The following is a 22,906-nucleotide window of genomic DNA, read 5'->3' on the forward strand; positions in this document are numbered from 1 at the left end:
TAGCACAGAAGGACTTCATAAAAAGATCTTTAGTCACAACCAGGGGTGGCTCCAGAGGTGCAGCACAGTTCAAAATTTTAATACGGGAGCCCCACCAACTGCCATTCCAAACGGACTCACTGGCAGTTGGGAGTGGCTCCCCTATTTGAATTTCACTTCAGGCCCTCTGGAGCTGCCAATGGTCACAACTGTTAATATACAATATAAAGTCAAGAACTGTTAAGTGTTCAGTCCAGAAGTGACAAATTACTACATTATCAATGGATTTTCAATGCATGCTTCAGATCACATTTTGTAAGGAAAGTGTGCAGATAAGACAGATGGTTCCAATGACCGAATTAAAAAAAAAAAAAAAAAGTTACGTATATTATCCCACTGAGCCCTCACCGACACTCATACATGAATTATGCAGTTAGAACACCAACTACTCACAGCCAATTTTGACCTGATGGATATATATTTTACTTGTACCGTAATAATACATTAACACTGCAGGTAAAAACCATTTATTTCCATACATTTTATTGGTCATTGGAAAAAAAAAAATGGACATTTAATTTCTGTGATGCACAGAACACCCTGTACACATTTAGAGCTATTAGCAATATAGCTATAAAATAAAATAAAAAAAGAAGAGACGTCAGCCCTACACAGGAGAGGCGTTACACACAGCAGAGAAGGAATTCCTATTATTGCACTGCTAGCTTTATGTATCACATTAAAACAGTGTTGTGGCTGAAATAAAAAAAACGAAGCAGGAAAGTAGCACCATGAGCTAAATGTAAACATGGAAAATACAATCAAGTATTCTGACAGCCCCATTAACACTTAACAGATAAAGAGTAAATGGTTTGGTAACCCATATACAGCGTGCTGCATTTTGAGCATGCAACTTAGTGCAAATAAGCATCACCATATTACCAACAATATGACTATTATTAAACTACTGGGGATTAAAAAAAAATAAAAAAATCCATTAGCAAAAATCTAAGTACATCGAGTCATCTTCAACCTTTTTTTTTTTTAATGTGTCTCCTTCAAAAGAAGTGACAATCAATTAGTTTAAAATATTAAATTAAGGAGTGCATAATAGTAAATATACAATTAAAAAGGTAAAATTTCAGGAATGACCATTACTACTGTAGTGTTAACGCCTATGGAACATAGCACATTATGTTCACTCTCCTTCTCAAGGAGGTCCCTGTGGAATAGGAAGTGTGTGTGTTTGTGTGTGTGTGTGTGTAAGAGGGAGCTTAACACAAGTTTACATAGCAATAGCTACAATGTTAAATTATGGTTGTGGAACAAGCTACTTGGTCCATCTGTGTACGTGTTCTATTTCATAATAGATTATTGGTCCATCTGTGCACGTGTTCTATTTCATAATAGATTATAAATATTGTGTTTTATATAGTTAGTGACTGCCTGCATTACAATATATATTCTTCCGAGAGGGGAAACAAAATTTGGGGACAATGTAAGGCACAATACATTTTCTCTTGCTTAAATATACTAAAGACTTCTAGCAAATGACTAGAATACAGGTAATCAATATTCAAGTAGTAAGCCTAGGTTACAGAACACCATGTGCCATTACCAGCATTAGTGACTGGTGAAGAGGGCTCAATGAACAATAGTGGAGTTGCTATGCAACTGGAACCAACAGCTGGAGTCACACCACTTGTAAAACAAGAACAAACTGAGTATATAATCTCAGCAATGTTTCAAAACGTATCCTGTGCAACAAGTAGCATGGACACCCATAACAAGTACGTTCGTTTAGTGCTGGGTGATTTTTGCTGATATCTCCCACCCATGAAAATAGTGCTTGAAGTAACCATTTTTATCCTAGGCTACGTTGTGTCATAGCTTACTAAAGACAAACTACCAGCATAGGTAATTGAGGAGGATTTTTTTAAAAATCCATTTAAAACATTTACATCTAAAAAATGCAAATAGACTAAATTGTTCCTGAAGACAGGAAGCCCCGATTTAGTCACTGCTGCAGATGTCCAGCCTCCGTTGTGCAGAGCTTGAGTTTCGGACTTGAGTTCTTTCCTTTTTATAGAGAGCTGGAGACACTCCCAAGCTACCAGGTGTTTTGAAGAATGTGTCTTTGTGAAGAGGACAAACACTTTTTGGAGTTAACGGAGTAGGTGACTGAGCAGAAGGAAGAGAAAACAAAATGATAATTAAGCCCAGAAGGAAGGTTTATGCTACTTTAACATCAGAAAATACAGCAAGATCAATGGTCAGGGAGACACTGGCCAGTATAATAGCCAGATTTACACACAATGTACCCCAACACACTTCAAGCTAATAAGTGTTACAAATGGAAAAACATAAATTTACCTTATTGTCTAACTACTTATTGACCATTGTCATTTACCTTTTACAACAAGAATACGGACATCTAGACATTAAAAAAGTGGGTACCATTATGAAATTATTTTTGTTGTATGTGATTAATATAAAGTACTAATGGAACACTTATATTACTATCTATTAAAGGAATTTTTTTGAAAATAAAATTTAAATCCATAAATTTAACTGACTAATTCTCAAAAGTATAGGTGGCATGAAAGAATGATAGGGTATCGTGACATGGGTCCATACACACTGGGCGTTTTTGCCCAGCGTGTATGGTGAGAGATGATGGGGGAAAAAAAAAAAAATGGCTGCGATGAAAAATGCTCAGTGCACTTTGACTGCCAGCATCCCAGAGGAACGGTCTGTTTAGAGGTTAGTTATTCCACAAGCAGTTGTCCTGGTGACACTAACTTTAATAATACTACTTCGTGTTAAAAAAAAAAATTAAAAAAATGTAAACTAGATGATAACAAAAGCACAGGATTACTCACCTTTTGCAGTTTTACAGGAACTGGCTGTCCTGTAGACACAAGGGACTCTGTAGCAGAGTTAACATCAGGAGATGGCTCGGGTAGCAGTGGAGAGCCTACTGCTGAGCTGCAAAACATATGAGGTGGCGAAGCCATGCCAGAAAGATTGTAATTCATACTTCCAGGACTCAACGACGGCCCATTGGAGTGAGAGGTGGTAATTGCGGGAGAGCAGATAAATGGAAAAGCTGCTAGATGTGTGGATGGCACCATCACATAAGGAACATTGAGATTTGGTACTCTACTCTGGGCACCACCCAAAGCTCCTGTAGCTTGACTTGCAGGAAGAAAGAGATTGAAGCCATTTAAACCTAGCACAAAATAAAATTAATAAAAATCAATCACACACCATTCTGCATAGTTTTTTAAAATAAAATAGCAAAATATGTCCTCCATGTGCATAGAAAGAATGAAGAGACTGAATTCAATACATACATAATAATCAGTCTAATGAAAGGAGATTAGAGGTGGTCTATATAACCAGAATACATAAGACCACCTTAAACCACTATCATTGTTCAATGTTATAAAGCATGGGTCTTCAAACTGTGGCCCTCCAGATGTTGTGTAACTACAAATCCCAGATGCCTTGCCACAGTTTTGCTATAAGGAAGTGTTAAAACTGTGGCAAGGCATGTTGGGATTTGTAGTTTTACAACATCTGAAGGGCCACAGTTTGAAGACCCATGTTATAAAGGAAGATTAATTCTGCCCTGGCATTTTGGAGAGAGATTAAAATAAACCCAATACCCCTAACAGGATGCTGATGGCATTAAGAAAAGTTCTACCAACATCACTTACCAGCTGCGGAAGGAACATAGATGTATTGTGTTAGTGCTGTAGATTTCATTTGCTCTTGTGGTGCTGTTTCTTTGGTTTTTAAGGCATCTTTAATGGCAGTCTGTTCAGTCATAGCGTCCTGCACAATATGTGTTGAGACCATAATTTCATCTTCCTCACAAGGATGATATGGCTTCTTTGCAATGCTGGATTCACAGAAAGAAGTCTCTGGTGACCAAAGCTTCTACAAAATAAAATCCAAAATACTGTTTTAGTATAGCAATAAGCAGCACTACAATAAAAAGATACTGAAACTCTGAAGTTTCAATATTAGCTGATTAACATTAATGTGAGACATGTACCACTGGATCATTTAGAATTACAGTCTCGAGAAATAGAACCCTTCACTAGAATAATCAGTGTTCAATAGTAAAAAAAAAGGGGTTTATGACCGAGCACAAAAAAAAAAAAAAAAAAAAAAAAGGAATAAGGGGAACAACTAAAATCAACAATCAACTTCTAGTCCTACCAAAGGAATTGGTGCATCGTCACTGCTGCCGGTCATCTGCCGTTTGGCTGGCTGGCTGCTATCAGGTGCAGGCTTTTGACTTGATGATGGAGACAATCTGTCCAAACTCTCATCACCAGCAGGGTTTCCGCACAGCATAAAAACAGATGTCGATGGTACATACATGTATGGTTGGTTAGCAAGAATACCATGGCTGCCGTTCTCCAAGTTAGATGAATGTACAATATTTAGTTGTGTATTTATCCCATTTTGGGATAGAAAGGGCTCCTGGTGACAAGGTCTGCCAGGAAAGTCAGAATCCATAGGAACGGGCACAACAAATGAAAAAGGCACATGACCTCCATTGCCATTAGGATCAAGCTTGTGACACCTGAAAAGTAAAAGAAAGAAATATTCAATTAGTCATGCCAATACAGAGTAGTTTTAGCTATAATTTCCAGCTGCATCATTGAATGCCTAGCCAAGCAAAAGCTTTAAAAAAAAAAAAAAAAAAGACACAGTGGCAGCTAGAATACACACCACATTTCACATGTATGTTCAGGTGTGCTAAACGGCTCCCTCTGCATGATGTGGCTGCAAATCACACCACAGGAGGTCACGGACTAACTTAAAACCACAAGGCAGTCATAGTATTAAGGCCCATACACACTGGATGAGATTGGTCAAAAGATCTACTAGAAAGGGCTTTCTGAGCAATATCGCCTAGTGTGCACACTGTACATATTTAACGATGCGTGCTCCCGTGCGTCGTTAACGACTGCTCCCTCGTCCAAACATGTTCAGAAGAGTGAGACCTTGTTAACGCAGTCAGCCCCCACCCATGTGGCATCAGCAAGTGTCTATTGCACTTGCCGATGCCTGCCACCCCCGCCAATAACAGCAGCAATCTTCTACAATTAGGTCCAATTGTATAAAATTGAGTGAAAAAAACAAGTCAATCTGAACACACTATGTTACAAAATAACAGGTACAAACGTAAATATACTGTAGAGGCTGCTTTGTCACATGTCACTTGAGCTAGACAGCACCTCCCTCCTAAATTACTGCTGGGATGTGCAAGAACTAGCCTTAAAATAAAATAAGCATTTATTTACTTGACACTTAATAAATTAGCTGAACTCACTTGTTATCTTCTTCACTCTTCTGTCTACATATGGATGCTAAATGTGCCATCTTTGAGGAGTAGACATCAGTACTTTCTAGAAGACAAACATTGGTATATATTTTTGTAACAGATTTCTTCATATGACACGGATAAATCAGAACATTTTATTACCGGCCAAGGCACAGATTACCAAACAATAAAACTGGCAAATAGACTATAGCAGGCACGTCCAACCTGCTGCACCGCCAGATGTTGTGAAACTACATATCCCAGTATTCCTTGCCAGTGTTAGTGTTCCTCAATATCAAAACTGTGGCAAGGCATGATTGTACTTTCACAGCAACTGGAGTGCTGCAAGTTGGACATGCCTGGACTAAAGCCTTCTGGCTTTCCCATGCTACTTAACAAGAATCATAGCAGTGCGTGTAACGCCACTATCCTCTGTTCATTGATATAAAAAAAAAATAATTATATTATATATATATATATATATATATATATATATATATATATATATATATATATATATATATATATATATATATATATATTTTTTTTAATTAATATATTTTGCCAACATTTTTAAAAGGCCCTCTGACATGTGCAGTACGGAACCGGACACAGGAAGACTGTGCTTACAGAAGCAGGCCTGTATCCCGGCAGCTCTTATAGAAAACTAGTGGCAATTAAAGAAATCACTGCCGCTGCTTGCAAAATAAAACCTCAGTTCTGCTAGACAGATACAATCCCCCCTCCCCAGCAATATTTTACAGTAATACCTTGCAAAATTACTTCCACCTCAAATCACATTTCTTGAAATCAGTATTACTTTATTTAGCATGAGAGATTTGGGAAAAGTGGTCCACAAAATGAACGCAACCAACCCCACTGCAAACCATGGTCCAAAATTAGCTACCTTTCTGTGCTTTTTGTGGGCTGCTTGGCTCAGAGCAGACTTTCCGTTTCACAGTATTGATGGACTGAACATGGTTAAATGAAGAATGACGGAGAAATCTCTGTTTACTGCTCTCTGATGTATAACCAAAATGGTTACTTTTGGAGTCCGGTGAAGGAGTAGTAGTTGTAACCTCCATTTTCTGGTCTACAAATAATATACAAATTTTCAGTCTCACAGAATGCAGAGAAAGAGAACATAGGAAATGGAAAGTAGAAAAAGGTTTCTACTATTATATCAAACCTCAGACTCTTAGTTACCAATAGATAATGCAACAAAAACATTTGCAATATTTTCAACCCGTCCTCAGGTCAAACATAATTGACCATAAGTGATCAGAAAACCAATTCTGCTGATTGATCACTAGATGAATAGATCGGTTGGCAAATACATCAGTAAGGTACAAGTTAAGGTGACCATTCTGCAAGCGCGATGCACACTCCCCCGTGCATCGCACATAAAATGTGCAGCCCCTACTTTTTGTACTAGATCGCATCTAGTACAAAAACCACGCTGCTGTAGCACATTGTAGTCTTTTTGTACTATTGTTCCGTGTATAGGCACTTTAAAACTTGATCCCTATTGGGACATTGGCAGTTAATAACCAGCCCAGAAGTACTATGATATTCTGGAGCCACAGTTTTTCAGTTCATTTAAATTCAGTAACTTACCATTCACAGCCCTGAAATCAACAGGTCCAATCCACTTAAATGCCGGTTTTCGTCCACGCTCTTCAGTAACATGTACCTTCTTAATAAGCCCGAGACTGGTCAGAACATTTGCTATATCATACAGACGTCGTACCTTAGCTGAATGATAAAACAAGAAGGTAAGCGTTAAAGAGAGAACAAACAAAAAAATCTATAGATTATTTTAGCAATAACAGGCTAGATGGTAACATGTTCAGGTCTTTAAATATAGGAACCTTCCTCAAAATGCTCTCTCAATGCTGGGTTAAAAAATGGATAGATATACTAAGTATAGAGTCTGGGATTATTCGGGATACAATTCTCGCCTTCTGGAGACGTGCACGGTTATAAGGCTCTGTAAGAGTGAGCATTGACAGAGCATTCTATTTGAAACACCCTCAGATTTTAGAAAAACGGTCCAATGGGTCCTTTAGAAAACATGGAGCTGTCAACAATTCTTTAATCTTATAAAAGGTGTGACCATTTGTGAAAATTAAGAGTCCCCTATACCGATTCAAAGTTTAAAGGGATAGTGTACCTCTGAATTTTTAGAAGGACCTAAATAAAACCATCCTATTGTGGACACAGTCCACTTACGAAAGTCTTTGGAATATATTGTTGTGTTATCTGCGAACCCCTGATAAAGTCCCGCGTAGGGACGAAACACGTTGGATACACTTGTTTGCTATTCCGAAATATTTGAAATTCTCCAATGAACCTTTTAATAGTCTGGAACAGACACCATTATCGTGTGGAATAAGACTTTTTTTAAATAAATGTTGGACTTTTCTTTGCTTGTTTTACAAATTTACTACAAGGCTACATTGATCTAATCACTAAGGTCATCAAAAGGCGCACCACTTGAATGTCATGTCCGTGGTGTTTTAATTAAAAAAAAAAGTATATATATATATATATATATATATATATATATAATATATATATATAAAAAAAAAAAAAACATGCGCAAAAGTGGCAAAGACTTCTATATTAAGCTAAAGTACTACTTACTTTTAAATTTGCTGTGATCGGAAATGTCCTGGCTCTCCTCAATCAGGATTTTGGCAGCTATCTCAAGAGTAATTGTCTTAGTTGTGGATACAAGGAATAGCATAACAAACTTCTGGCTCATGATCCTCAGCGATTTGTCCTTGCGGCTGCTTGCAGATACTATGGGAACATATCAGCAAAATTAGAATGCTATAATTTTTCCATATGTAACTTTATGGCAGATGGTAGAGAGTCTTACCTGAGGGACTGTCTGCTTCAGACAATTCTAATGAAAGTGCACCTAGTCTATTCACAGAATACAATTTTCTCTGGTCCACTCCAAGATCTTTGTGCTGAAAACAAGCAATCTGGGCACCATATTTTTGTCTCTCTCCTTCCAACTGCAGGTTTTGTAAGGTACCATTTAATTTGTGCTGTCCATGCCAGCAGTACTGATTCTTTGCTACACGGCTCACCAAATTCAAGGACTCCAAAACATTAACAATGTCATAAATACGTCTACGCTCCACCCCTGGAGAAAATAAATAAAAATAGAATGATATATTAAAAGATGAAAAGAAAAATAAATAAAAGTCAGACAATGCGTAACTCTATGCTATTCAAAAAAACTAAAAACAAGCATGTGAACAGAACGAACAAAATAAATTTACATTACTTGACTACTCTGTTTCATTTGCTTTTCCAACTAAAACAAAATGACTGTCTTAAAAGACAAGAATCCTACCAAGGCTTGAAGCAGCTTCATCCAAAGAGATTGTGGTTTTCTCCGTTGATATAGGGTAGCTAGGGTACCGAGCCAGAAACTTCTGACACAGAAGACCAAGACTCTTCTGTTTTCTGCTTGGCCTCTTTTCCAACTCATCTAGGTCATCCCCAGTCTCAAACTGAAAAGAAAACAAAAAAGTGTTATTTTTCAATTTAGGGTTTTAATGACAAAAGTAATCACAATGAACACAAACAGAAATGTTAAAATATGGAGATCAAAATATTTCACCATGAATAAAACAATTTAAAAAAGTTAACAGTACATGTCCCAAGCAAATACAAGCCTTAAGTCACATTCCTATGGAACATGCCACCATAACACGCTGTGCACCTGCTTTGTTTTTTCAACACCCTGCCTATTAAATATCCTGTATTGGCACTTCATTTGCTGGTATTCCAGCATTTATACTTCCAAATGTAACAATAGGTGTGTTTTTTATTTTTATAAATACGAACTAGGTTTTTACTATATACATAGAAAATAAAAACGGCTTAAGATAAATTTTTATATATATATATACAAATCACAATAGAGGGTACTCACAAGGTTTTCAAGCTGCACGGCGGCAGACTGGCAATAAATATCACAACTGACACAAGTAGTAGTGAGTCAACGTTTCGGGCTGGTCGCCCTTTATCAAGACAGGGCGACCAGCCCGAAACGTTGACTCACTACTACTTGTGATATTTATTGCCAGTCTGCCGCCGTGCAGCTTGAAAACCTTGCGAGTGCCCTCTATTGTGATTTGTCTACATCTCCTGCCGCCGTGCATGGACAGAGGGACACCCAAGTCTTTGCTACCTTCGGATTGAGTGCCAGGATCTCTACTATATATATATATATATATATATATATATATATATATATATATATATATATATATATATATATATATATATATATATATATGTGTACAGATAAAGTAATGCAATTTATAATAATTGTCATTTTTTTTTACTTGTTGATTATCTGGTCCTAGATCTTCTTGTTCATCATTTTCTTTAGGGCGGAAAAGCTCTTTTTTCTTTTCCCTGTCCCGAATTTCTGGGCTTGCAACACTAATAAGCATCTTCAGGTTGGCAGTGGGAGTCCATGGTTCTGCAAGTTGGTTATCCGTTGCTTTCACAGGAGTGATTGGAAATCTTTCTGGGGTGAGACCCTTTTGTTTTGATAGATCAATTGGTTCACCCTTTAATGGTACCCTTGGGCTTATCCTGAATCTCTCATACATATTCTCCTTTAAAATAAACAAATAGAAAATAAATAAATAAACAAACCAAACAGTTCAGGCATAAAAAAAAAAATATATATAACAACAACAACAACAACAACAACTTTTATGCTGTGTACACACAGGACAATATGATTGCTGGCAATATATCGCTCATTGTCTCCTTTTCATCAACGATGAAAAGGAGACACTGCTACTGACACAGGGCGGGGGGTCATTAGGGGGTACACACGGGAGGGCATAACTGGCGATTTATCGCCAGCAGCACTCCAAATCACTGGCAATATTGGTCGCTCAGCGATTTCAGCCAATATCGCCCCCGTGTGTACACACCTTTAGAAGTATAAATGGAATGAATGGTTTTTTTTGGCAATGCAAAATGATTATATCCCTCCAAAAAAGCTTGACAACTAACAAAATTATTTTTTTAGTTCCAAATATATGCGTAAGACATTCAACATGACCTTGAACAAAAACTACTTGAAGGTGCTGGACAAATGCATCTTATATTTTGGACAACATCTCATCTTCAATATAACTCCCATCTTAGTAAATGTACCCCAACTAAGGGGTACAAGTAGGGATGGCCATCAATGGTGCTTAACTATGCAATGGATGACCATCGATATTTTTACATATCAATGGTCATCCATTGTGTTTGATTGAACTGTGGGCCAATCAAAACACGGGGGGCGGGGCTTTGCGGGTGTCGGAGCTATGCTCCGTGTCCTGGCACTTTGAAATAAAAAAAACAGCAAAACATTGTTTTGCTATTCCATCGATGGAGGGAAACCATCTGGTTCTCCCCCATCAATGGCAAAAGTATTCGACATCGGCCATGAACCATTGATGATTTAGAATCATTGATGGTCATCCCTAGGTACAAGTAAAATAATCGGTGACTTTCTTGGTAGTACGGTGCTAGTCAGAATCTTGGCACCATGCAGCAGTCATCACTATTTGAATTAATCTTAACAGAATCAGTACTTCCTCATCTTTGAGGCCACAGCTTACACTACGGAACTTACGTAGCATAACCCGCACAACCCTGGGTCCACACCACAATCCATTACCTTTAATAAAGTTGTGGCAAGCGAGCCTGAAGCGTGGCGAGTGAACAATGGTGCTATTCTGAAAGCGTCTAACGTAAATGGCGCAAGCTGTGGTCCCAAAGATGAGGAAGTACCAAAGACTCTTATGGGCCCTACACACATAGCGATGTGTGTAGGGCGACCTAGCTATACTAGGTACCGCTATCGCATAGCACACAGAGCTGACAGCCCACACACAGAGCGAGCTGTCAGCTCTGTGTGCCAAGCTAGCAGACAGCGCCAGTGTTCTCCGGTGGGAGAACCCTGCCGATGCCGAGATTGATGGACACTGTCCATCAATCTCGGCCAGCGATAAAGACGTGCGGGGATGCGCACTGCTGCCGATATAGCCCCCACACATACACCGACGTGAGGGCATTTGCTAAGCGACTTTGCCAAACTAAGCAAAATCGCTAAGAAAATGCCTTAATATCGACATGTGTGAAGGCCTTATTATAGTGCCAGGAAAAACAAAGAACACTAAAGATCACTACTACGAACAAAGGGGTGTGGTATGACTCACCGACAGTCGGGATCTCGACAGTCATTATCCCGACTGCCTGGCCTCAGACAGCGTGGCCAGCGCAACAAAGCCCCTTGCGGGCTCGCTGCGCTCGCCACGCTGGGGGCACGGTGGCGAGCTAAGCTCGCCACCTACTCTATTCTCCCTCTATGGGGGTCGTGGACCCCCACGAGGGAAAATAGCCGCCGGCCGTCGGGAATCCGGCCGTCTGTGTTTTAACAGTCGGGACCCCGTCCGGCACCCGAACAAAGAACATAGTACTGGGTTATTTGCTTAATTACCATTAAGAAATTAGAAAATTATACATTATTCAATGCAGTGATACAGGTATGTGATCAATACCATTACAAAAATGAAGATGACAGCACAGACAGCAATATGAAAGAGACCATGGCACCTACCTTCTGCGCATCCTTCTCTTGCTCAACTTTGTGTTTCTTTGCACTTATTAAATCTTTCAGCGTTAAGCAGCCGGTTATCTCCATTTCTAGAGGTGGAAGAGGGGGGAGAAAAAGTTCGAAAAGTTATCAAAAAGTTTAGTAACCACCAGCTGGGAAAAGCACTTATATAGAAATGTGTTTGGGGTAAATAGTAATATAATAAGTAGTAGTAACAGGCGGCTGCCCACCCCAGCTGCGAGAGTAGTAGTAGTACTAGTAGTAGTCTGGGCGCCGGCACCAGTCAGGGGCTGTTAAATTTTGGCGCAAAGGAAATGGCCAAATCCCGGGAAGCTGCTGCGAGACGGGGGGTGTAACACTACACCCGGGGGTGTCGCCGCAGTGCCGGGCGGCGGGGTGACTTTAACTCTATTGGCGCTGGTCACAGCTGTAAGGGGGGGGGAAACCCCCGGCCAGCTGATAAGCAACGATCCCGGCTAAGCAATAAGTGCCCCATCCCCTGCAGCAGCCGTTACATACGCCCGGGTCACCGCAGTAGCAGCCACGCAGGGATGCAGTGTATATAACCCGTTACCTCTGCCTCCCGCCCAGGCACGGAGAGTGACTGGAGGGACTTGTGATGAATGAAGTGGTGCCCGTTCGTGGGAAAGGTTTCGCACCCGATCACTGGCAGAGGATGTGCGGTGCCGTCCGGGACATGGAGGGGATCTGGACAGGTACTCAGTCAGTGGATCGCAACTTCCATACCTAGGACGTGTCCCGCTGCTGCTCGTATTCTGGCGCCCTGAAACGTGACATGTCCTAGCGGCCAATCCGGAGCTCCGCCCGTCACCGCCGCCCAATCAGCGCCTAGCATGAACCACGCCCACCAGCCCCTCCTGCTGTTGGGAGAGAGTTTAGCGCGCTCTGCTCTCCCGCTCCCGCCACCGCCACAGTGTCACCCCGCCCGCCCTGCTACCGCCACCATAGCGCCCCTGGAGACGAGGACCCAGGCCGGGGCCCATCAGCTCCCTTCCCCATCCACCGGTGGCATCTGGGGACTCCTACATCATGTATTCGCGGCAAAGTTAGGAGGGCGCCACCTGTGTACTGTAACCGCGCCTCCCCTGCATGTACAACTGACCGCAATAGGGGCTGCTTACTGCTGCTGCTAGCGCCAGGATCTGCACCAAGCACAGCAGCACACAGGGCAACTGCGCCGCGTCTGGGTGGTAGACGCGGGAGTTTTCTCTTGTTCTGTATGTATGTAATGAAACATTTGTGCTGCACAGCTACATCACTGGTTCCGAGGAGTTACAGTAGCCCTACTGCTTCCTAACCATACTCCTTATTGTACATTAGTAAAACCATACCTCCCGACATGACCCATGCCAGGAGGGACAAACTACTCTGCTTCTGGACTTTCCTCTTACTGGGTGAGATCATGAGATGCTCTAAACAAAAAATGGCATAAAAACCCAGTTGTCAGGGTTTTTGCCACATTTTCACTGCCCCACCGCGGGCGGCAGCTCTAGATGGCGTATCCCTATGGAAATCTATTGGCTTTCCTTCGCGTCTCACGCCGCATCCCCCTCACCTGTATTAGGGCAGCCTCCTGCTGTGCAGGGAGGAGGAAACTGAGCTCGTCTGGTAAAGGTGCAGGGATGGAGGATGGAACCCGCTGCACATCGCCGACCATCGCCTTTGAGTTCATAATCGCATATGTTACTGCATATGCGATTATTACCAATGCGAATGCCGGCGATGTGCAGCGGGGGTTATTAGAAAATCCCGCCCAATGTATGATTGCCATCACCTGCGTTGAACAGGTTTACTAATAAGAAAGGTGTTTTACCACAGGTGATGGCAATCTAACAGTAAGAGGAACATGCAGGAGCAGAGCAAAGTGTCCCTCCTGGAGACGGTCATGTTGGGAGGTATGTAATACACATTTTTTTTTTTGAGCACAGAGGGTTATCTCTAAGTTACTGAGGTGCTAATGAAAGGCCCATACACACTACAAGATTATCTTTCCAATCTGGCTGGTTGGAATGGAAATTTCTGGGAACAAATTACAATCAACTGTTTACTTCTGGAGTAAGTGCTGGAAAATGGACAAAATCAGTCCTCTGCATAAAGGCACATCAGAGGCGGCCCTAGCCTAAATGACGCCCTAGGCAAGATTTTGGCTGGTGCCCCCCTAGCACCGCCACTAGTTCCGCCGCTGACCCTGCTCCCCTTTCCCAGCACCATCAACCCTCATCATAGCAGTCATTATTTTGGTGCCCCTACCCGCAATATTTTAAATAGAAACAGTGCACACATTCGATGCGCAGCCCAAACAGGTGTGTGTTCTTGCTGGGAAGGGGCATGGCCACACAATAGTACCCCCAATTCAAATTATGCCACACAGTACTGCAACTTTATTCACATTATATCATGCTATGGTGTCCCTTATTCACGTTACATCACACAGTAGTACCACTTTACCTTATGTACATTACTCCTCACATTATGCACATTATACCCTTAGAAAAAAATCCTGAGAAAATATTGTATTTTAAGCACCTCCATAGCCACACTGCAACCCAGCACAAAGCAGGGAGAAGAGCTGCTGCTGTCACTTAAGGGGAGGGTGCCCCCACTGGGCCCTTCCATCAGACTTTGGCCTGGGTAATTTGTACCCCCTACCTCCTTCTCTCGGCACCCCTGATAATACCACTCAGTAATGCCCCTTACACATGACACACATTATTAATGTCCTTATAACCATAATGCCCCTTACACATTATGCCAACCTTTATTAATGCCCTTCATACACATACTGTAATGACACACATAATGCCCCTTACACATATGTTGCACATTATTAATGCCCTTATACACATGAGACACATAATGCCTGTTACACATATGTGGCACATTAATAATGCGTTTATACATGACACACATAATGCCCCTTACACATATGCCGAACACTATTGCACAACCAACCCACCCGCAGACAGCACTCGCACAGCCGCTAACACTGTGACCTCTGCCTCTGCTTGGCTACAGATGTCTGGTGCCTTTTTTGCTGAAAATTCATCCTATTTGCATTGTTATGTGACCCGGACACACAAGAAGCTTCCGATGATTAAAATGATATGCGACATGCCTATATTCTGTGTGCGACTGTGGCTGTACCTGCATACGGAATGCTATGTTACAGTGATTTCCATGAATACACTATTTCATATGCAGATACAGTCTCACTCACACACAGAATATAGGCATGCTGCATATCATTTCAAATGCCCTATGCAATTGCCTATGCCTAAGGCGGCTCTGAGGCCCATACACACTAGAAGGTCAGGGTTGCCTACCTGGCCCTCTCCTTCTAGGAACAGAGCATTTTCTCCCTGAAGGAGAGGGTCAGGTAGGCAACCCTGTAGAACAGGCTTTCCCAACCACGGTCCTCAAGGCACACCAACAGTGCAGGTTTTAGTGATATCCAGGCTTCAGCACAGATTTAGTCAGAATCACTCAGGTACTAATTAAGACACCTGTGCTCAAGCCTGGATATCACTAAAACTTGCACTGTTGGTGTGCCCTGAGGACCGTGGTTGGGAAAGTACCACACTTACTGTGTAACATCCATACGCAGGCCCTGGGAGCGAATCACCCTTGCGAATGGGTGTCAGCTGGGCCTCCATTTGCAAGGAGTTTGATGCAGGAGGAGGCTGCAGCTGGTGCACAGACAGCGGGGGCACTGGGGATCCGGGCAGGTCTGTGCTCAGGAGGAAGTGGGTCCATTAGGAGATTGTCATTTCATCGGGGGGGGGGGGGGGGTGTCCCTGCCGTGAAGGGGAAGTAGCGGAGCCGCTCATTAAATATGTACATATTTAATTAGCATCTCATTACATATGTGCATATGTAATGATGGGGCAACTAGTTCCCATTCGCGGCAGGGACCCCCACCGATGAAATGACAATCTCCTAATGCTTCCTCCTCCTGAGCACGGACCTGCTCCCCAGTGCCCCCGCTGTCTGTGCACCAGCTGCAGGCTCCTCCTGCATCATGCTCCTGCATGGTGCTTTCATGCATCAGTGGGGGACCTGCTGACTAGGAGCCCTCGCAAGCTGCTGCCTACTGCACTGCCCTGCTGCCAGGTACCAGGGGAGCGGGGGTATATTACTGGTGAATTACCATTTTTGTACCTTTCAAAACGGGTGCAATGTGAATGGTACAAAAACGGTAAATAACCAGTAATATACCATTTACAACATGCAGTGGGAAAGGGGTTTCAGGCTCTGACCCCTTTTAAAGTCCCATTTAACGGGTGCCGGACGGGTTCCCGACAGTCGGGATCCCGACAATCATTTACCCGACGTCGGGATCCCGACTGTCAAAATGCTGACAGCCGGGTGCCCGACGGCCACCCGCTATTTTCCCTCGTGGGGGTCCACGACCCCCATAGAGGGAGAATAGAATAGGTGGCTCGCGTAGCGAGCCACCGTGCCCGCAGTGTGGCGAGCGCAGCGAGCCCACAAGGGGCTTTTTTGCACTCGCCATGCTGTCTGACTGGCCAGTTGGGATCCCGACGTCGGGATAATGACTGTCGGGATCCCGACTGTCGGAGTCCCATACCAAACCCCATTTAACAATACCGGGTCTTTACCCGCTTCTGCAGTGGGAAAGCAGCATAATGTTTAGTTTTCAGTCTTTGATACAATGGGTGACATTCTATGGGATGAGATAAAAGTGCATTTTTTTTATCTCGCTCCACATCGCCGCTCTATGCACTTTCTGAAATCGCATTTTTTAGTAATAAATCGCATATTTAATGGGATGCGCTTTGGAGGCTGAAAAGTGCGATGTAGTGCGATTTGCGGCGAAATGATGCAATTTTATGACACATAAAAGTGCGATTTCTTCCGCCGGTCATGTGCGAGTTTTGGACCAACCGGAGTGCGATTTACAAGACTGTCTCCGCATGACTAAGAACCCCCTAACCTATTGGCCCACCTAGGTCCCCTCCATTATGCATCACACCCCCTATATAAAGGGGAACTGGCGCCATTTCACTCTTTGATAGGAAGTAAGGAGCATGGAGAGGAGCAGTGTGAGCAGAGGAAGAGGTGATGGTGGCAGAGTGAGGAGTGGCAGAGGGAGCAGTGACAGCAGCCAGCCAAGAGGAGCCAGTGGGAGAGGCAGCAAAGGACTGCTGAGGTCGTCCTCCATTGCAGGAAGTGGCAGCAGTGTGGCAGGCAGCATGGCCACAGCAAGGCCCTGGCGGACCAGCAGGAGGAAGTGGTGGATCCGCTGGCATCCCCATCCTATACCCAGGACCTATTCCATACCCCAGAGCAGCTGCAGGAGGGCCACATGTCAGAGGTGAAGGAAGATGGACGTGAGGAGGAGGAAGACACTGGCATAGAGGAGGAGGGGTACATGGCTGGGGTAGAAATTGAGGAGGAGGTTGAATCTGGCCGCACAAAAAGTGGCATAAAGGTGAGATTCTCCTACGAGGAGAATGCTGCGCTTGTCCGGGCTATCATACCCCTGTTTGACCGGTTACTGGGGAAAAGTCACCACAAGACCAATGCACAGCGTAAAAGGGCTATGTGGAAGGACATCACCCAGGCGGTGAACGCTGTAAGTCACCACAAGCGCCTGGTCAGAAACGTCAAGAAGAGGTTCAATGACATAAAGAGACACCTCAAAAGTAAAATGGCCATGGAGTTGTAGGAGGCCACCAAGACTGGCGGAGGAAGCCCCACCACTGTCTGCTACACGTCCTATGAGGTCAAGCTAAAAAGAATCATACCCCCTGAGGTCCTGCCACTCCAACTCAGAATGTGGGAATCTGATGTATGTCCACCACAACTTCTTTAAAGCAAGTAACACTTGAGTAAAATGCTTAGAGAAAGTGGCTTGTGATACCCCCAAGGACCATGAGGTCACAGACTGAGTGGAGCCTGTGGCCAAATAGTAGAGGGTAAACATTAATTTCTGCAGCCCAGACACTGCATAGTTGCTCCCCCCGAAAGGGTCCAAATCATCTCTCACCTGCTCATATAAGTCCAACAGGTTATTGCGTTTCAGCCTAAACATCCCCACAACCTGTTGATCCGAGAGGGAGTCCAGGTACAGCCTAGCACGATACATACGTGGGGTACGCAGTAGTCGGAGGGGGGGGGGGGGTACCTGGATCTGGTGCGCAGCTCCTCCAAATGGGCCACATCACAAATCAGCTACTCCAAACCACTCTGCAAAATCTCCATGTCTCAAACCCTCACAGGTGTCCTTAATGATGTTGGGGTATATATAGGGATGTTTCTGAGTGAAATTGAGGCCACCTGTGTTGAAATTAACCATTTGTGCACTTGACCAAAGTGAGTTCTGGGCAAAATTGCCGAACAGAACCTGGTCTGAAAAAAGTGTGATTATTAGACACCTTAAAAGTAGTATTTCCGAAAACACATCCCATTAAATAAGCGATTTGTATACTTTTCTGTACGAAAACATCTGGATGCGATAAAAGTGCAATTTTTTTGAACACTTTCAGTACGCATGAGTTATCGCACAGAATATGCGATATCCGGCCCTTAGCGCATCCTATTAAATGTGCGATTTCAAGAAAAAATGCGATGTCGCCATTTTTTTTACTAATAATCGCCAAAAAACACAAATCTCATCCCATAGAATGTCACCCATTGTCTTAATTCCCCCCCCCCACAAATATATTATGTTCTAATTTAGTGAACAGTTAATTTCAATTTATTATGCATACAAAAAGTCCATTAACATGCTTGAACATCAGTAAAAAGCGGTCTCCTTAGTTATTAATTATACTAACCGAAACCTATCACAGTTTTAGGGGTATTCAATACAGGGTCACCACTGTCCTGTTCTCGTCCGGCTTCGCGCTGTATTGACAGGGGGATTCAATGTCCCATCTGCCGTGCGCCGAAAATGGGGCGTTGCTGTGAGATGTGGCTGGAAATCGTCAAGTTGCGGCAGGGAGCTCGACAATTCCCGTCCGTTCTTGGCAGAATGTGCCCGACTGCTTGTAAAGTCAGGCACGTTCTGCCGAGATCCCTGTTCAATGCTGTCGGGGAAGACAGCATTGAATAGGGCCCGCCGCTATTTCCCCTGTCAGGAATAGCGGTAGGAGATTGAATGCTCCCCTTAAAGCTTGTGGTTTATGAGTCATTGATGTGTATTAGCAGGGGAGATATGTCTGTCTTTCTTTCTCCCTCCTGCTTACTCTCAATAATGTACAACACAATGCACAGGATAAATAATAATACCTTTTGTATGTTTTCCTCCTCTGAATGCCTCTTGATTGAATAATAAAACTTCTTCCAGGTTAATATGGGGACAAAAGGTCAGTTGAAATCAGTTGTCCTGTCTGGCAGATTGGCTCTTTACTAGAAACTGCAATGAGTGTTCTACTCTCAAGCCTCGGTTGCAGAAAATAATCTGGTTTACTCTATAGTGACATATGATATGCATCCACCCTAATCTACCTAATGCACACACTGCACCCATTATAAATACACCACTGCATTGTTTTCCTGTAGAAGGAAGCATGATACAAGGCATATAACATGGTCTTGTCATTATTTATTAAGAGCAGTGGCAGTTTTTACCTATGGGCTGCAGCCCCTCCAGGTAATATCCGCTACTGTTCTCTGCCTAAATGAAGCCAGATGCAGTCTGTGAGACTTTCCGGGTGGAGGATCGCATGGAATATATTATACAAGGTCCTTTTGCATATGATGTATTGCATGCCATTCCAACAAAGCCTTCCAGGCTTGGCTGTGATCCAACAGGTCCCTCTTGCTAGCAGTGCGACTCGCAGGCTCCAATGCATTGCACATGGGACCATTCATCGCATTGGATCCGCTGTCAATTATATGCAATTTCGATGCTTTTTATGCGATTTATCGCATAAAAAGTGACTAAATTGCATGTATTGTAGTGGATGGTAGGTAGAAAACGCTCAAGTTATAGTATGCGTGCGTCCTAGTGATATGACCATATGGAGGTCTAATTGGAGTGTATAGGGAGCTGCAGTATATTGGGTGGGTCCCAAACACCCTATGTAGTAGACTATAGAAAAAAGATTGAATACACTGTGCTCACCTGTGTAGTGACTAACAGTAAATAGACAAATTAATGGATAAATAAAGGATTGAGAGATGGTGTAAAAGTAAAAGGGAATTTATTAATCAAAATCAGGTTATGTTGCAGTAGGAGAATGTATGGAGTCCTGGTATTTCAGGAATAGGCCAGCGGAGTATCACTCCACGAGACCTATTAGTGAGGTATAAGTTTGACCTATGTAGGTCCCTTTATAACCATAGGTCCTTTAGTAGGAACCTATGTCATTGCGTGGGTGACCGCAGCGGTCTGTAATGGGCAAGGGGATAGGGGAATGGACTACTGCAATAGTCTAATATCCACAGCAAAGTTGGGTAAAACTGAGCAAGTCCTGTGGATTTCTGTTAAATCACGTAATACAATGCGGCAAATAGAATAAATAAATTAATGAATGAGGACGGTAATTGTCCAGTAGCGTGTTGTGAAATAAGTGTAGAGGGCAGTGAGCGGCGTCCTGCTGAGTGCTCTCACCGGATAAAGTTCAAAGTTCTGCCGCTCTGATGTAGCTGATTTGTGCACAGGTGAACACACAGCCGTGCGATGTCACCCAGCTCCACAGTCTCTGTCTGCCATGACTTCTGGGTTCCACTCTCACGAGATCGCGGCTCCCTTGGCCAGGCTTAGGGCTGTTTCACACAGTACGGTTCCTGCCGCACGGTGAAATCCCGTACGGTCAGGGAGCCGCGCCGCACTCAGAATTTTATAATGGCAGGGATGGCCACAGCCCGGCAGCCGTCCCTTCCAGTGGGGGGATCCGGCTGCAGCCGTGCGGCCGGGCCGTGGCCGTCCCGTGTGAATGGACACAATAGTGTCCATTCACAACTGCTGAGTGCGGCACGGCTCCCTGGCCGTACGGGATTTCACCGTGCGGCAGGAACCGTACTGTGTGAAACAGCCCTTACAGTGTGCTGCGGGCTCTGACTCCCGGATGGGAGGAGGCTGCGGCAGTGGGTGGTGATGATGGGAGGTGTCCTGATGATGTCCTGGATGTGGATAAGGTGTCCCAACGCTTTTCAGCCACTAGGGCCTTTGTCAAGGAATGATGATAGTCTGTACAGAGCGGTATATATAGTGGTTTGTGGGCTGGACGGTAATTGATTGTGATTTGAGCAATTATACTTGATTGACATTGGTGGGGAACATTTAAGCTAGCACAGTAGATGGATATATTCTTAGAACTGTTCATGTTGTGTGTATGAATAATTAATTAGGAAGGCAGTATATGTGAATATCGATGGTTGTGCATAATCATCGGTTCTAATACCTGATGTGTTTGTATTACGATCTAATGAAGGTGTGCTTAAGATTATGTGTGTGGCCAGTAGATCAATTCAACGATCTGCTGTTGCTGCATAGTTGTTCTTGAAAGAATAAAATGGTTGATTAATTAATCAATAGAGAAGAGCAGAATGGTTATAAAGGGACTTACATAGGTCAAACTTGTACCTCACTAATAGGCCTCGTGGAGTGATACCCCGCTGGCCTAGTCCTGAAATACCAGGACTCCATACATTCTCCTACTGCAACATAACCTGATTTTGATTAATAAATTCCCTTTTACTTTTACACCATCTCCTCATCTCTCAATCCTTTATTTATCCATTCATTTGTCTCTTTACTTTTAGTCACACACACTACAAGTGCCTCACAGGTGAGCGCAGTGTATTCAATCTCTTTTCTAAATCGCATGTATATCGCCCTAGTGTAGGGGCACCTTAAATGCAATTTGCTCCTGGAACAAACTGCAATGTAAGAAGTCCAATTGGTTTTTGCATGTATGAAAAATACTAACTGCTTTAGCATGTAGAGGTGAGCTAATAGACCGCTCTGGGTTACACTGATTTTAGAATTAAGCCAGCACATGCTATTAACAACTAAGCAATCTCTGCACATTTTTTACATGCTGTTGAACATGGTTTTATTCAGGTGACAGCTGCTCCTTTGCTCTTACTCCTAACTATTAATAAGATCCACCACACACAAAGCACTTGTACTTTATATACTTTTTCATAAACTTTTATGGTTACCCAACTCTTTTTGGAAGGCAAGGTGTAGGCTGAATCACTATAAAGTATTTTTCCCCGATATTGCTTTGTGCATTATGTGCTAATTCATTTCTGTAACAAATAAAAATGTGTTGCGTAACAACAGTTCTGTCTTTTTGTAATGCCGTACTCTCATCATGTTTTAGATGTTCTGCTAATCTTAACTTATAACACAAATAAAAATATTTTTCTGCATACAGGATAGTAAATGAATTGAAGATTGTAGTTGCAGGTAATTCCTAAGTCTATTTCCCTACAGGTTTCCTGAACAGTTTGACTAACGGACATTTCAAACAAGAGCCCTCTGTTCATTATGTTCCGTTCAGTAACCCTCTATTATCCTCAACCACCTTGCAATCTGTTTTCTACCTCAACTCAAATTCTGAGAAACAATATGTTGTCTCCTTTTGTGACGGTTTCTAGAGATTTCTTGCTGCTGGAGAAAAGAAAATAGCTTTTTGGTCTTTAAAATTATTATTATTTTTTTTTTTTTATTCCTCAGTGAAATATACTATATTTACAGATCACCTAAACCTATCCGAAACCCCATTTGTGTGTATGCTTTATGGATATTTCTTTAAATGATTGTTCAAAACTGTGAGGTTATTATTGTTTGGTGGCAAAATCTTTAGGTTACATACACACTGGTATTCAAGATGAATATTAACCCCTTGAGTGGTGGGTTTTGCTGGGGCAGGACAAACCTACCAGGGCACATATCCTACCACAACAAATCATTAGGAGCTCCCCCC

The 22,906-nt window shown here is 42.8% G+C and overlaps 1 protein-coding gene and 1 long non-coding RNA gene across 3 annotated transcripts in view; one reads left to right on the forward strand and one right to left on the reverse strand.

The window, feature by feature from the left end:
• LOC146074482 (uncharacterized) overlaps nt 1-22,906 on the forward strand; it is a 129,985-nt gene that overhangs the window by 16,305 nt on the left and 90,774 nt on the right. The window lies entirely within an intron of this gene.
• Nucleotides 476-12,802, reverse strand: E2F7 (E2F transcription factor 7). Of its 2 annotated transcripts, none has more exons than XM_083182593.1 (13): nt 12,553-12,802; nt 11,982-12,067; nt 9,694-9,972; nt 8,694-8,853; nt 8,208-8,480; nt 7,970-8,128; nt 6,941-7,078; nt 6,231-6,416; nt 5,333-5,408; nt 4,210-4,579; nt 3,702-3,924; nt 2,862-3,211; nt 476-2,160 (listed from the first exon to the last, which is right to left on the reverse strand). In XM_083182593.1, exons 2-13 carry the CDS (start codon nt 12,063-12,065, stop codon nt 1,993-1,995), a joined length of 2,466 nt encoding a protein of 821 aa, XP_083038719.1. In that variant the 5' UTR covers nt 12,066-12,067; nt 12,553-12,802; the 3' UTR covers nt 476-1,992. The 2 variants fall into 2 exon arrangements, with proteins under 2 accessions (XP_083038719.1, XP_083038718.1); XM_083182592.1 differs by having other exon boundaries at nt 12,726-12,790.

Source organism: Crinia signifera, chromosome 4 (genome assembly GCF_055691185.1).
Source record: "Crinia signifera chromosome 4, ASM5569118v1, whole genome shotgun sequence".
Taxonomy (NCBI): domain Eukaryota; kingdom Metazoa; phylum Chordata; class Amphibia; order Anura; family Myobatrachidae; genus Crinia; species Crinia signifera.